The 12,563-nt window shown below is 38.8% G+C and overlaps 1 protein-coding gene across 1 annotated transcript in view; it reads right to left on the reverse strand.

Annotated features, from left to right (window-relative positions):
- LOC118558234 (immunoglobulin superfamily DCC subclass member 4-like) overlaps positions 1-12,199 on the reverse strand; it is a 42,097-nt gene extending 29,898 nt beyond the window's left edge. The window contains exon 1 of the mRNA XM_036128721.1: positions 11,715-12,199. Coding sequence (XP_035984614.1) covers positions 11,715-11,781 — 67 coding nt within the window. The 5' untranslated portion in view covers positions 11,782-12,199. The remainder of the gene's footprint in view (positions 1-11,714) is intronic.
- Positions 12,200-12,563: the final 364 nt, after the last annotated feature.

Genomic DNA, 12,563 nt, shown 5'->3' on the forward strand with positions numbered 1-12,563 from the left:
TAGCTATTCTCTACAGACACTGCTCTTATGTTTAAGTCTCAAGAAATCTGCATGTGTATCAGCGATGTTAAAGAGGGCTCTAAATTTAAACCATATTTCTAATCAACACTATGCATACTTGCATAGATCTTTAGGTATATTATTTGAATAACTTAAAATTAGAAAAACAAAACTACATTAATGTATTTGGTGTTTGTGTGTGTGTGTGTGTGTTTGTGTGTGTGTGTGTGTGTGTGTGGGGGGGGGGTAGAGGGGTGAACACGAAAAGAAGACCTTGGAAATTTGATTTAAGAATTTTATAAAGGCAGTCCTTTTTCTTATGCTTACATTTCACACAACAAATATAAGGCGACTTCTTTTAAAAATTCTCGTCTCCAACATTCAAGACAAAACTAGAATGACATCTTGTTCGGAACCACAGGTTTGGGACTAGCAGCAAATCAATCCCTTAGCTTGCATATGGAGTCAGAAGTTCAAAATAGTTAGGTAGTGTAGCTATTTCAAGAATAAAAACATTAAAAAAACAGCTCAAAGTACAAATACATTATCTTGGGACACCGATATGAAACTTGACATCAGCTGGAGGAATCAATTATAACATGTATTTAGAGCTAAAACATTTAATACATTTTAAATTGTATTATGTTTTTTGGGAGCGCTGTATCTGAACAAGTCTAATTGGTAAGGACTCTTTAGCAAAAGAATAAGTGCACCAGCATTTGCCTTGATAAGTACCGTCCAAATAGTGCAGTCAGTAAGGAACGAGGTAGGAAAAGAAGCAGTATGCTTACTAGCATTCTTCTGTTAGCATAGGATGCTTGCAATGTCTCTTTCTGGTACTAAGGAGCCATAAGGAATCCCACAATGCTTTCAGTGACATGATGTATAAGCAAAGCCTACATAACGTAAAGGAACAAAAGCGTCCGGAGAGAAGAGAGGATGCACTTTGCAGTTATTTTTCGGAAAGATGTAGGCCCGGATTTGACTAGCATCATACATGTGCATTTCCGTCATGTAATGTTTTGTTAAAGGCTGTGCGAAATCAGCACAGCAGTCCGATGCTTCTTTCCTACCCATTATAGAGTTCTGACGCAACCCTACCCCCCACCCACCGCCTCCATTCTCGCTTTAGGGAAGCGAGAATGGAGGCTTGCGTTGATGGCGTAGGTCATTACATATGAAGCCTCGAAAGCCAACCGTACCACAGGACTGATTCAAGAGCTGAGTCACCGGGTTGCTTGTAATTTGAAGGGGCAGCTATACGCTGCCGATTCCCCGTCACATCTAATTCTCTTTGCAAAATTTGCTAAATATTTAAGTGTAATTTTTAGCTTTGAAATCATCAAGATAGTGTTGGAACAGACTATTCCAACTTATTGCAACTTGCTGTATCATTCACTTCATCTGTGCCTCGTCAAATGATATTTTTTTGAGAAACAGTGCTAAGCGATTCCTGTTGGTCTGCTAAGCGGTTCCTGTTGGTCTGATGGTTAAATTAAGATATTTCATTGATGAGCCTGAGCGGGTTCTCATCGCTACTGAGCTTTATTTTTTTCAGTTTTAGCTTGAAAAATAGATTTTATGTCAACTCCATGTTTACCTGGTTAAATAAAAGTTATCATTATAAGATGATAAGCAATTTGTTTATTGTCCCACAATTGGGAAATTCGAGATTGTTAATTATAAGCACAATAACAAAGTAACGTAAGCAGATTCACGTCATAAGCCTCAACCCACTTTCCATTTTCCCTTTCAATTCAGCTATTACCTGCGACAGACTGGCGACCTGTCCAGGGTGTACCCCGCCTCTCGCCCATTGAAATGCTGGACATAGGCACCAGCACCCCTCGCGACCCCATGAGTGATAAAGCGAGTAAGAAAATGGATGGATGGATTCAGCTATTACATCGAGACAGCTTAAGATCATACTAAGATCATGGTCAGAATGTCTTTATTGGCATCACCAACACCGTTCATTTATTTCATTGTCCACTTAATGGCACAGTAAAGTAAATTAACTATCCTGATGCCCCTACACCAGAGTGTTGAACAAATGGATGTAAAGCCTCAGTGCTTCAAGAGGCTTCATCTCGCTATCTCTAGAAACAGGGAAGTCTAAAAAACAACAGGAAACAGGTGATGCAAACCATGAACGCTGGCCAGCAACACATACTAAAAGGCTTACAACGTTCTGTCAGAGATTGGCTTTGAGAGGCAGGTATGTATAGGCTGGATCACAGCTGTAAGGAATGAAGGTGATTAAGAGAGAGACAGGTGTATCTGCTTTAGTAGAGCGGAGAAGAGCAGACTGGGGCAAACAGCCAACCAGCCCAAAAAACAGATAATCATGGTGGGGCAAATGAAAAACAGAGCCAATACATAAAGATATCTAACGATACAAAGCTGTGAGCTTTCCGTGCTTCCACCATTATTTTGAGCCTTACTGCAGAGGAGTAAAAAAACAACAGGTGTGTTAGTGTTGCCAAACACTAACACACCTATATATATATATATATATATATACATATATATATATATATATATATATATATATATATATATATATATATATATATATATATATATATATATATATATATATACTATATATATATATATATATATACTATATATATATATATTAGGGCTGGGCAACGATTAAAATATTTAATCGCGATTAATCGCCCTGATTAATCGCGATTAATCGCGATTAATCGCATTGTATTTACAAACTCCAAGAATGAATTCAAAAGTAGTGTAAAGAGCACTTTTATTTTAATGTTCTGCTGCCATATGAACAAAAGTGTTGTAACATTTGTAGCACTTATTTTATACTGGATATTTTCAACCCATCTATTGAATTTAGTGCACTAGTTGATCTTTTCTTCATAAGAGAACAGCAATCACTGCAGCCAAAATATGGCCTTTTTTGACCTGCTGTATATTAGCCAGTCCCTAAGCTTGATGTATCATGAAACTGTTGACCTTTTGGGTTTTGTGGTTTTTATTTTATTATTACAATTAAATAATAATAATAATAATAATAATAATAATAATAATAATAATAATAATAATAATAATAATAATAATAATAATGTTATGTTCAGTGTTTTTTCGCTAATCCACCTCTTATATATTTCAATCCTTATGTAATTTTGTCTGTGTTGTGTGCACCTGCCTGTTGCTTTAATCCTATAAATTTCCCCGTCGTGGGATTAAAAAAAGGATTAGCTAATGTTATCTTATCTTAAATAACACTTTTTAATATATGTACTGGGTTCTTTCAAGGTCTTAATTACATGTTATGTGTGGGCTCCAGTAACATCCATCCATCCATCCATCCATCCATCCATCCACTGATCTACCTGGATGTTCCCTGGAGGACTGAAACGCCTCAGTCAGTGACGTCAGTCTGTGGGTCTGTCGGGGCAATGAGAGAAGTTTCGTCTCCTCTCTCCGTTTCTGGGGCTCGACGTTTTCATGTTTTTTCACGTGCTTAGATAAATTTGTTGTGTTTCCACTGAAATGAACCGGCTTTTTACAAAACATACAGCTTGATTTCATTTACGGTATTAAAATAAAGCCAAACGGTGCTACTTCCCCTGTTCATGTTTTTTCGCTGCTGCGGTCTCTCTCAGCTGTTTGTGTATTAAGTTTGTGTGAGAGCTGAGTGGGCGGGCCAGGCTGAGCCTGCGTGCTGATTGGCTGGCGCCGCTGAGCCATGTACGAGAGGGGAGGGGGAGCGGGAGAGTGCTGCCGTGACAGCGCGCTGCAGTCAGCACGCCTGCTGACTGACACTGACTGAAAGCATGTGAGCAACATGCGTTAATGCGCGATAAAATAAATATCGCCGTTAATAGTCTAATGAATTAACGCGAAATTAACGTGTTAACTTGCCCAGCCCTAATATATATATATATATATATATATATATATATATATATATATATATATATATATATATACTATATTGTCTTGGTAAAAGCTTACAAATAGAATATAAAGATATCTACACAGCATGGACAGACATTCAAATTTTCTGCACTCCGAGGCTATAATCACACTGCAGGTCTTAATACTCAGTTCCGATTTTTTGTTGAAATCAGATTTTTTTTGGGTGGTCGTTTATACTACTAATTATATACGACCACTATCAGACTTCTGTCTGAACGGTTCAAGACCCCAAAGTGATCTGCATGCACAAATAACAGAAGACAATTATCACACAGCAGCACGTTGTTTATGGAAGTAATGGCGTATGTGATTGTTACTAGAAGAGTTCAATAACGCTTTATTACAATGTTTTTTTTAAACACAGATACCAGCATCTCTGTTATTATGGACTTGCTGAACAATGGGAGCTGACAATATTTAGACCCTATCAAAACAGGAAGAAGAAAGGTAAGAAGAAAAAAGCACAGCTACTAAAAATTATCTTTTGTGGAGCCGTGAGAGCTACTGTTGCGGAAAAGTCTGTGTTGGTAGAGCCAGCACAGTGACGTAAAAGGCAGCTGAAATGCTACATGACCGTTCAGACCACAGACACTTTGGAACATATCTATGTATCCAAATAAGTACCAAATAAGGAAGGGGCACAAATCAGATTTTTGGGGGAGTATAAAGATCAGAATTCAGCCATTTAAACTGCCATGAAAAAGACAGATATAGGTTACATATGGGCAAAAAAATCTGATTTTGTTGCATTTACCTGCTGTGTGAACGTAGCCTTAGAGACTCCAAGTGCACACCAAAATGTATTTTTAAGAGCTAAAAAAATGGGATTTTGCATTACATGTCCCCTTTAAACTGTTAATTTGCCACCAGCTACTGACTATATGGGAGTGGAAACTGTCATGATGCAGCCTGGATAGCTGCACTCTGGGCGTTTCCTGCCTCCTCCTGCCACAGTGCAGCTCTGATTGGGAGCGCCTGTCAGGCTGCAATTAACCTGGACTGGCTCCACCTGTTCACTCCACTATTTAGCTCACCTCAGTCTGTTCCTTGTCGCCAGCTCGTATTCAGTCATCCAACACCTCGCCTGTTAGTTCACTTCGCTCTCAAGTTCCTGCTTCGCTCTCAAGTTCCTGCTTCGCTCTCAAGTTCCTGCTTCGCTCTCAAGTTCCTGCCACGTTCTCAAGTTCCTGCCACGTTCTCAAGTTCCTGCCACGTTCTCAAGTTCCTACCTTGTTCTCAAGTTCCTGCCTCGTTCTCAAGTTCATGCGCTCTAAAGGGTTCCTGCGCTCTCCTAGCGCTCATATGGTCCCGGCGCTCATAAGGTTCTTGCGCTCCCTAGTTTTGAGTTGTTTCTGCGTTCCTTAGTTTCTGTGTGGTTCTAGCATTCCTTAGTTTCTGTGTGGTTCTAGCGTCCCCTAGTTTCTGTGTGGTTCTAGCTTCCCCTAGTGTCTGTGTGGTTCTAGCTTCCTCTAGTTTATCTGTGGCTCTAGCTTTCCCTAGTTTCTGTGTTGTTCTAGTGCTCCCTAGCTCCTGAGTTGTCTGGCACCCTCCTGTTTCCCGGCGTGTTAGACGCCCTCCTGTTCCCCCGGCGTTTCCTAACGCCCTTCGGTTCCCCAGTGTTCTCAGGGTTCTTTGGTTCCCCAGTGTTCTCTATTTTTGGTTTGCCCTGGTTAGGTTAGTTTTGTTTTAATTCTTGCCATCTGCCATAATGATTAAGACTTCTACTGTCTATTGTGTCTGTAATTGTATTGCTCATTGAACAAAAATGTTTATCACATACTTTACAAAAGGGATAACCTTACAACAACAAGTATATTTTTCTTCTACTGAAATTATTATTTGAGTTATATTTACACCCATCCCACTAAATTATGAAAATCAGAGATCCTTTGTTGTTTAGAGTAATTTCATGCTTTATTCTAAAATATAAATCTCTATTAATCTGTTCTATTTATAGGTTCAAAGAGCTCATTTGATTGTTCAAGTTTTATTTTATGACCCTTGATACTTTTCAGATTCCATTAAAGAAATAGTAGTAAGCTCTTTACTGTGATGTCGCCAAAATATTGATGAAGTATCAACTTTAAGGCTCAAGTTTCCATTGCAGGCACCAAAGTTTAATCAAATGTGTGCAGTACACATTTCATAATGGAAAACTGCTCTGATTGAGAAGCATTTCTGTGGAAATTACCTGAAACCTTAAAAGGCAGCTTACAGTATTCCCATTCTCTAACTGATCAAGCATTAAAAATGTTGTATATTTTTCATTAACTTAATAACCCATTAATATTTGCTTTTTATATTTTGTTTTATACTTGTATTACCCAGTAAAGGGCAAAATGGCAAAAGGGGAAAATATTCTGTACAAAAAGCACTTATAACTTATTGGTAGATGAATTGGACTTATCTCGCGCTTGTCTAGTCATCCTGATCATTCAAGATGATTTTACACCAGAGCGACATTCATCCACTCACACTCACATTCATACATTCATGCACAAATCAAATAGGCAATTTAGGGGTAAGTGCCTTGCTCAAGGACATGTTGGCACATGACAGAGAGGAAGCCGGAATCAAACCCGCATCTTTTGGAATTTAAGGTGACCCCTGTTCCCATAAACTACAACACTCAAAGATGTTCAAACATACTACTCAAATGAGCAGGTCCTCCTACTATTTTGTCTTTGTATCAAAATAACAATGAAACAATGTGATTTATAACAACAACATAACTGGCTGAATAAGCATTGTTTTTGCAGCAGAAAGGATTGGTGCTGGTAATCTGTGAAATGCAAGCTATTGGTAGATGTTATACATTTTTGTTTAAAACTTGTGTAAAATACCGTACTGGGTATTTCTACTCAGGGCTATGATACCGTGAGAATGTCATACCAGCCTATGTCTGTTAGAGACTGATTCAGAAACAAAACAAAGAGGTCCTTATGTCTAATTCATATGTGACAAATGCTTGTTACAGACAATTTGTTAATATTTCAGATAATTGTGTCCACACATTATAAATGTGAATGTTATAATACTGTAAAAAAAATTCATGTTGTCAGTAGAATATCAGCAAGAAAGTGAATTTACAGCTGGTAGATGTCTTGTAATTTTCCACAAGATACAGAAGCAATACAATTTGTTGTCCTCATGTGAACCACTCACTGAACAAACCACTCCTAAATAACAACTGGCTCTTAATCTATGAGCACAACTAACTGAAATTTACTTGCAGGCACTTTTCTATCTCGAATTCACACATTTTCCATTGCCTGGTTGTTCTAATAGGAAAAAGCCCTTTGAAGAATTCACTTTGGTAGAAATTAATGTACGTTTTAGATTCACACTCTGCTTCTTCTGTGGGATTGTAAGGGGGTGGCCGTTCAATTGTTTATTGCCAACGTGAGGGTTAGGGGATTTGACCTTGACAAAGCAGAAACAAATAACAAAAGTAGTTAGCCTAAATGGATAAGATAAAGGTGAGTTTTAAATGGTTATACGATATGTGTGACCAAAATGGTGTTTTTTTTTTAAGAAAGTAGGATAGTCAGTGGTAGCTGTGACACATTATTTGGTAAATTAAGCCTATGAATATTTAATTAAAATAGAAAATTACTAAAAATAAATTGAATAAAAGCATTGCTGTCCAATTCAGTTTCTACCCTAGGTCTTGCATATCTGTATATGATTATGTTTTTTAGTAACTGCTGTATTGTTTGTCTATACATGTAAAAAACAAGGAGCTGTCTATATTACAGGTGTCAAGTTTCAGATATTTCTCTGTTCCAACATACCTCAATACAATTATTAGGTCATCAGCAGGATTAGAGGAATGTGTCTACATGCTTATGATACAATATAGGCCATTTGATTCAGGTATTGTAACCAGCCCTCGAAGACTGGTGTTTGACGCCCTGGTCTAGAGTTAATATACACTCTCTTTGTGTATGTAGGAAAAGACTTGATCTCCTTTTTGTCCAGAAACTACCAACACAGCCCTCACTGCCCTTACTGCTCACCAGCCTCTATTGGTAGAAGTAGTATGAAGAGTAGAAGTGTTAGCATTTTTATCTTTTCATTATTCCTATCAATCATGGTGATGTTTATGGGCTTGCTCGTCCGCCATGTTTTTCCGCACGGGACAGTCAGCATAGTTAGAAATTTGCCAAGGTGCGCGGAGCAGAAACTTTTGGTCGCGTGGAAGGATTCGATAGCCAAAATGATGTAATTTGGCCATGTAAGCCTCGGCTATAAAATATCTGGCAAGTTACATCAGGCTGGTATAATTACAGATTCTGCAGAAAACCACAAACAACATCTAAAAGTAAATTGACTTAGCAATATAGCTATAGTTGGTAATCATGTTCAGAAACACATTTTGTTACACTGGGTGAAATGGTCTTTCCATCCTGAGAGTAGTCATACATTATGTATTCTTAAAAAGGAAAAGGAAAATTACACTTATGTGAGAGCTGCAGGCCTGTAAAACCTCTGACCAATTGGTCATTTCACGTTCAAAAAGGGACTTGGGTGTTTCTTACTTACATTTCTGGAAAGATCGCCTACTCTACCTTTAATAGAAGACTTGAAGACCGAAGACTAAGGTGTCCTTCCCTCTGCATGTAGCAAATACAAAATGATCTTGAAAAAGCCTTCCTTTCAGTCACCTATAATACATGGTGCTTACTTACTTTTACCACTTTCTGCTTCAGTCTGTCAACACGTCTCCAGAAGATAAGTTTCCAGGTTAATTTGAAAAATATTTGTAATAGCATCTTAGGCAAATCCAATTTAAAATTCATTTAATTTGATTTTGAAACCGTGAGTTTGTCTTTTTGGCTCCCTTATTCAGGAACCGCTACAGAAAGTCATGAGGACTTGAATATAGACTTGGCAGAGTCTTCACACTGGATGCCCTTCCTGAGACGACCAGGATTTTGAAACCGCAAAACTAACTAAATGTTTATACCAAGGTTTTTACAGTTGTAATCGCTAAAACCAGTAACTATAATGCAACTGATTAAACTGATGCATTGGAGAAAGCACATAGAACTGCATCGCATAGAATGTGCCTTATGGATAATACCTCTACTTGTCAAAAATATTGCTTTTATATGATGTATGAATAACACCTTTCCTTTGAGTTTCTAACAGTGTTACAAGAACAGAGGTTTTGTACTAAGAACAAAAGGTGCACTTTGTGCTTAATATATCCCGACCAAAGATAGGTACCATTATGAAAAGATGATCTGTTTTATTCCGTTCACTTGTCAGTGGTCATGATATATGATCAGTGTATTTTGAGTACAGTAGGACTGGCAGATCAAAAACAGCTGACAGACTTGCCAGGTACCCAAATAAATTGCTTCCCATTCTTAGAATACACTCTGTGATATTCGGGTCATTTGTCAAACAAATGGTGTATATTATTTTATCTCTGTTCCCCAAACACAAAGTTAAAGTACATGCATGGATTACATGATAAGGCTACTTTCAATATTTAATGAATAATCTCATCATCATTCATTCAAACAAGAGAGGCATACAGAATGCATAGTATAGCTGTGTTTCATGCCCTTGAAACCAATTGAATGGACAGACCAGTCTGCTATTCTTTTAAAAGTCTTCTGTCATAATCCTGCGAGGAGATAGTTTATGGCCACCATCACTCTTCTCCCGAACTTGCCTCTGACTCTCTAAAGCTAATGAGAAATTAAACTGCAGCTGTCCTGCTTTAGGCTTACTCGACTTAACGTAACTAAATCATATACCCATACAGGTGGCATTGCTGCTGTCGTACCAGTATTGGGGGCTTGTCAGAACGAGACATAAAGTTCTTGTTTTAAAATCTTTCAAATTTATAGTCATGGCACAAAAAAATATTTTAATGAGATGCTAGAGAACGTGCCAGACTGAATTGAGATTTCTCTGGCCTTATTGAGCGCAGAGTGCTGACCCTTGCCCACCTATTGCAGTGCACGTAGGTTTTCTACATTTCAAGCAGGAAAGCAAGACATCTAATAGGGCTAGTCACATTGTGGTACCAACTGGGACTATGATCACAGACTATCAAGTGATGCACCAGTCGTGGTTAAACATCACTAAAATTGTGGTATTAGATATTTCAATTCATTCATCATCAATTGATATTTGAAGAGTTTGTTAAAAAATTAACATAAAGATTTTTAGCTGCTCAACAATTGCTACTAAATCAGTTAACAGTTATAAACAGCAATACACTTCATTAACTCCATTACTGACACATGAAACTAAACACTGAACATAATGAAACCAAAAAACAACAACAACAACAACATAATAATAATAATAATAATAATAATAATAATAATAATAATAATAATAATAATAATAATAATAATAATAAAAACTGAATGATTCTAAAGATTTGCAGATTTTTTTATTTTTAGTTTCATTTTTATATACTTTTTTTAAATACAAGTAAAGTCTTGATTTTACAAACTTGTCTTGTTTACCTAATTATATTTTGATCCATCCAGTTTAACAGTGCAAGTTTTTTCTTTCGCATTCTTTTCAGATTGATTCAATATAGTATGACATCAAAGCTACTTTTTTCCTTCACACAGGGACCACATTATTATTTCTACAACAAATAAACGCTTACAAGGTTAAGCTTAACAAATTACCAGATGAAGGTGGAGGAACGATCTAAGTCTCTTGTTATCTGACCCAATATGTTTCTATAAAATCTGATTTATGTTCTTGCATTTATTAGAACTACAGAGATTTGAATGAGATGCTCTCTAAATAAAGTCACTGACAGAGGAAATTATTGGGCCATGATTTTACTGCTTTTGAGAAACAAATTTGCTCTAAATGTAAAATCTCCTTCTTTGTCATGTTGTTATTTATTTCAGTATACAGCACAGTGTGCAGGTCTGAACATGTTGTACATTGTCAGTTTTGCTCCTGAATAGCTTGATCCTGACATCTGACGCAGAATGTGCAACAATTGCTCCATGAACTGCTGGACTGAATGTGATTGTATTCTGATCTATAGTAACATTAAGTCACGCTGAGAAGATGGTCGCAATAGTTATAAAACTTCAGTTTACTTAACTACATCTCTGTAAAGTATAGATCAGCTGTTTTATGCTGGAAAACCCTGCACTTGTCACAGCATAATGCAGATATTGGCAAACAAAGAGTTCTAACAAATAAAAAATCGTGTCATTTAGTCTATAATGTTACTTAAGACAATCAAACTAAAATAAAACAAACAAAAAATACAATTTATACCGCTGTTATAATGGTATTGTGTGTGCCTATTATTTTAGCAGCAGCAGAATATAAACCACCTATTTTCTTATTTCAGCAATGCTCAATTTTGGACAGCAAGCCAGAACTCCCATTTCTTCACAGTGAGCCACCAAACTTTCACCGGTCAGCTCAAAGCGCCTTGGCCGCCCCCGTGGTCACATTCCGGGCTTCTGCAACTTGACAACCCCAGAGAGCTGCGGACGCGTCGTTGGTTGAGAGGCAACCAAAGTAGCAACGCACCCCCAATCTCACAAGCAGCACAGAGGCCATGTGAGGTGAAGACGGAATACCGAGGAGACGCAGCGAGGCGCAAGGTGCAAATTTCCCCCCCAGCAGCACCACTGTCCTGTCTGTTTCGCAGCCTACTCCGGTGCGGAGTGACTGCACTTCAGCGTAATCTGAGCGGCCAGCTCTACCCCACCGAAAGAAAAACAAAAGACATGATTAGAGAACACCCTCACCTTGCTTGCTTGGACCCCAGTACAGCGAAAGAAGACAGAACAGCCAGATCGTACTCTCCACCGCCATGTACAGCCTTTGATTTCCACCAGTGGGGCAGAAGCGTGCGCCTGTATACAATCCCAAACACCGTAGTTTCAAGCCCTTACAGCGACATGCACACGCTGGAATCCGCTATTGTCCACGGCGGCCGTGCGTAAAAGGAGTCTCTGTGGAGGTTTGGCTCTCTATAGGGCAGCGGTCCCCGAGCTTCCCGCATAGAACCACCGCATTAGTCGGGGCTGAGCTGTCGTGTCTCTCGGCGCTTCAACGCCATGTTGCGAGCGAATATGTGTGTGCGTGTGTGTGTGTCGCTTTCCTATCCTAACACACGCGCTTGGCCGCACACGAGCACTCGCATCCCATCATGCACGCGCCCCTTTGCCAGACACTGGCTGGCTGGTAGTCCGCTGGAGTCCGGAGAAGCTCTTGATGATACTCTCTCTCTCTCTCTCTCTCTCTCTCTCTCTCTCTCTCTCTCTCTCTCTCTCTCTCTCTCTCTCTCTCTCTCTCTCTCTCTCTCTCACACACACACACACACACGCACACTCCATGCTTTCCACTCACCCTTGTTGGACCCGATGGTAACAGGCGAGCCGACAGCTAGAAATCTACTTGGACATTTCAGGCCCATGCTTGTCTGCAGAGGGGGTCATAAAGGACAAGGATTGTGCATGAGCTGGAGCAAAATAGAGCGGAGAACGGTCCGGATGGGTGTCTGTGAAGACTACTAATGCGTTGGCCCCTATGAACCTAGTATGGGATGCGGTATACGTTGAGGGTCTCTAAGCTGCACAAAACGCACAGACAAT

Source organism: Fundulus heteroclitus, unplaced genomic scaffold, assembly GCF_011125445.2.
Source record: "Fundulus heteroclitus isolate FHET01 unplaced genomic scaffold, MU-UCD_Fhet_4.1 scaffold_112, whole genome shotgun sequence".
In the NCBI taxonomy this organism is placed as follows: domain Eukaryota; kingdom Metazoa; phylum Chordata; class Actinopteri; order Cyprinodontiformes; family Fundulidae; genus Fundulus; species Fundulus heteroclitus.